The sequence below is a fragment of the Kryptolebias marmoratus genome, linkage group LG20 (genome assembly GCF_001649575.2).
Source record: "Kryptolebias marmoratus isolate JLee-2015 linkage group LG20, ASM164957v2, whole genome shotgun sequence".
In the NCBI taxonomy this organism is placed as follows: domain Eukaryota; kingdom Metazoa; phylum Chordata; class Actinopteri; order Cyprinodontiformes; family Rivulidae; genus Kryptolebias; species Kryptolebias marmoratus.
The window spans coordinates 246,877-250,528 of record NC_051449.1 but is presented as its reverse complement, the minus strand read 5'-3'; the positions used below and the strand labels follow the sequence as shown (position 1 = coordinate 250,528).

General features: G+C 43.9%; 1 protein-coding gene across 1 annotated transcript in view; it reads left to right on the top strand.

Annotated features, from left to right (window-relative positions):
• LOC108250800 (verrucotoxin subunit beta-like) overlaps positions 1-3,652 on the top strand; it is a 15,261-nt gene that overhangs the window by 7,910 nt on the left and 3,699 nt on the right. The window contains exon 3 of the mRNA XM_037981981.1: positions 3,384-3,641. Within this exon, the coding sequence (XP_037837909.1) occupies positions 3,384-3,641 (258 nt within the window). The remainder of the gene's footprint in view (positions 1-3,383; positions 3,642-3,652) is intronic.

Genomic DNA, 3,652 nt, shown 5'->3' with positions numbered 1-3,652 from the left:
GACCTCAGCAGGACCTCAGCAGGACCTCAGCTCGGCTCTTATTCCTCTTTCTTAGTTTCTGCTGAATGAGCGACAGGCGCCTCCCTGAAAGGTTAAAGTTTCATCACACCAAATGTTTTCCATCTTTGGAAACTTTCACAGCTGGTTGAACTTTTCTTCTTCCTCTTTCCTCTGAACACAAACCGTTTCGTTTGTCTAAAAGAAAAACATCATCAAATCTGATATTTGCCTCCTTTCAGAGCAACTTTTGACCTTCAGCTCGTTTAGAGAAAACCTTGTGTTGCTTCTAAAGTTTCCAACATCAAACCTGTCCTCAGACTGTCTTCAGACTGTCCTCAGACTGTCTTCAGACTGTCCTCAGACCGTCCTCAGACCGTCCTCAGACTGTCCTCAGACTGTCCTCAGACCGTCCTCAGACTGTCCTCAGACTGTCCTCAGACCGTCCTCAGACTGTCCTCAGACTGTCCTCAGACTGTCCTCAGACTGTCCTCAGACTGTCCTCAGACTGTCCTCAGACTGTCCTCAGACCGTCCTCAGACTGTCCTCGGAAGACGCAGGCTTTTCCGCTGTAAGTACGCAGAAATGTTGTTTTTTTCTGACACAGAAGCTGAATGAAGTCGATTTTTAACCTGATAAATGTTTGTTTGTTTCTGTCAGAGAAAAGAAGATTTTTAAAAGAATAAAAAAGTTCTGTGATGTTAGAACCCGGTTTAATTTAACTTCTCTGAATTGTTGATTCTTGTGTTTTTGAACAATTCAATCAGAGAAAAGATTTAAGAGTTTTATAAGAGAAATACATTTATTTACAGTTGCTTTCATCTTTTGCAGTTTCACTCAGTTCTGCAACAAAAATGTAACTTTTGAGGTTTGTTGAAGTTTTTCTGAAGGAAATCGTCTGAATTAGAGTCTCATCTGATGCAGATTAAACTGTAAAAACTCACTTCCATAGACATGAAATCATCAGTTTTCACTGGAAATTGTTGTTTATGATGTCAAACAAAACTAAAATCTTCTGATTCAAAGATCTTTACTTTGTGTTTGCTTACCACATTTTGACAAATATGGACATGATTTATTTTATTTTATGTTTTATGATTAGTTGTTTTTTATGAAATTTGCGATTTTTATTTTGACCACCAGAGGGCGCCACGTGACTGAAGAGTTAAAAACTAAAAGAAAAATCTATGAAATAATATTTATTTACAAATACTCTTTGTAAATTAAAGTAGTTAAAAATAGAAATATTTTTTAATCTGGTTAACTAACTAACTAACTAATTAAATAAACAAATCCTTGTTTTTGTCACTGTTGATGTTTTTTATTCTTCTGCAGAAGTTTGTTTTGTGACGTTTAGGAAAAAGATTTTCCTGCAGGAATCTTTGCTCTTCTGTCAGAAACACATACATTAAATAAAACATTTATTTGTTTATCAGGCTGTTTTCTCTCCGGGCCTGACTGAACGATGGACTCTGGAAACACCACCATGGTAGCGGCGCTCGGACGACCTTTCACCCTTGGAAAGCTCTACGACTGCCGACAGGATTCCCTGATCCCGAGTAAGATCAGCTGGTTTTCCTGCAGACGTCCGATTGTCTGAGTTAAACCTGGATCAGCTGGTTCTCTCTGAGGGTTTATGATTTCACAGATGTCTGTTAATAATCTGCAGACTAAAATAAAAAGATCAGGACCTTTACAGAGTGACTGAAAGAAGTCCTGATCCACATCTCATTCCTCTGAATGCGGTCAGGATTTCTCAGAATCTTTTAAAGTTCTCTTAGGAACCGGATATAAAAACTACAGAACTTCCTTCTTTAAATTCATCTGAATTCTCTCAGAGTTAAAAACTTTAAACTGTGATGCTGACACAAACAGAAACGAGACAGATTTACATCTTTTCTGAATTATTCAGATACGTTACAGTATTTGGATTAAATTCAGCGTTTAAATCTCTGTTATTTAAAACTGTGAGTGCTCTGGTGAAACGGATCAAACTCTGAGATTTCCTCTCTTTCTGCAGGTCTGACATTATGGAACCGTGACGATCTGACCAATCACGTCGTAGTGAAAGCACAAAGCTATAACGACTTTCAGATATTCAAATCTGAGTCTTTTTCCCAGAAAACGTCAGCGTTCAGCATCGGTTTGTCCCTGAAGGCCAGTTTTCTGTTCAGGCTGGTGAAGCTCTCAGGATCAGCCAAATATCTCCACAACAGTAGGACCTCCAGGAGGCAGGCCCGCGTGACGCTGATGTACCACGGAACCACCGAGTTCAAGGAGCTCTCCATGGAGCACCTGGGGAGAGCTCACGTGAAGTACCCGGAGGTTCTGGAGCAGGGAACGGCCACGCATGTGGTCTCAGGTATCCTGTACGGCGCTCAGGCCTTCTTTGTGTTTGACTGCGACGTGTCTGAAGACGAGAGCCGAGAAGAATTCGAGAACAACTTCTCAGGGATCCTCAAGAAGATTTCAAACAGCATAATGCACAACGGGTCCCTGAAAATGGCAAAGAACGAAATCAAGACAGCCGAGAAGTTTTCCTGCACGTTTCACGGAGACTTTTATCTTAAAAAAACGCAGACGTGTTTCCAGGATGCAGTGGAGGTTTATCAGAACCTGCCGAGGCTGCTGCAGGACAACGCCGTCCCGCTGAAAGTCTGGATGGTGCCGCTGACAAACTTAGATTCCTCTGCAGCCAAACTGGTCCGGGAGCTCAGCGCCGGCGTGGTGGAGGAGGCGCAGGATGTGGTGGAGTTCTTCGGGGAGTTGGAGGTGAGGAGCAGCGACGCTCTGAGAGGAACGCCCCAACTCTTCTCTCCGACCCGTGAGAAGCTCAGAGCTTTCAGGAAAACCTGCCAAGAGTTCAAGATGGACTTTCAACAAACCTTAGCCAGAAAACTTCCATCGATCCGGGGAGGAGTAGGAGAGGAGGAGGAGCTGGCAGAGATCCTGAGGAGGAGGCATTCTTCACCGTTCAACAACAGGAACCTGAGCAAGTGGCTGGACTGCAAGGAGAGGGAGGTCAGCACCGTCAGGTTCTTCTGCAGCATGATGACGAACACCAGGATCATCTCAACTAAAGGCGACCTCTACAAGCAGGTTCGCAGCGTGGAGAACGCTGTCTGTTATGTCTTCACCTCCCTGGGAGGTGAAGAACCGTTCCTCTCAGCTTTATCAAACTACCTGAAAGGAACCAAACCAGGGGATGAAGATCCAAAACTCCATGATGTAGAGAAGGAGCAGTGGTTCTCCTCAAAGGAAGTCCTGAATGAAATGAGAAAACAGGTGAAGCTCTTCAGTGATTTTGCAGAAGCCAACCAGGAGAAGAAGAACATCAAGTTCCTGACAGTGGCTTTAACTGATGAGGAACACAAAGGTTCCAGCATCTACCTTTATAAAGACGGCTTCACTGTCAGTGAGAACTTTGAGCCTCCTTCAGAACCTGAATCTGTGACAGCAGCTGACAGGAACCACAACAGCGTGACTCTGAAGATCTCTCCTCCCAGGTTCGGAGCGGAGAACATCACCTCCTACTCTGTGGAGTTCTGTGTCCGTGGAGAAGATGGATGGAACCAGAAGACTGAACCAAACTCTGGAGAGGTGACAGTGAGGGACCTGAGTCCAAACACAGAGTATGTGTTCAGGTGCAGAGCGG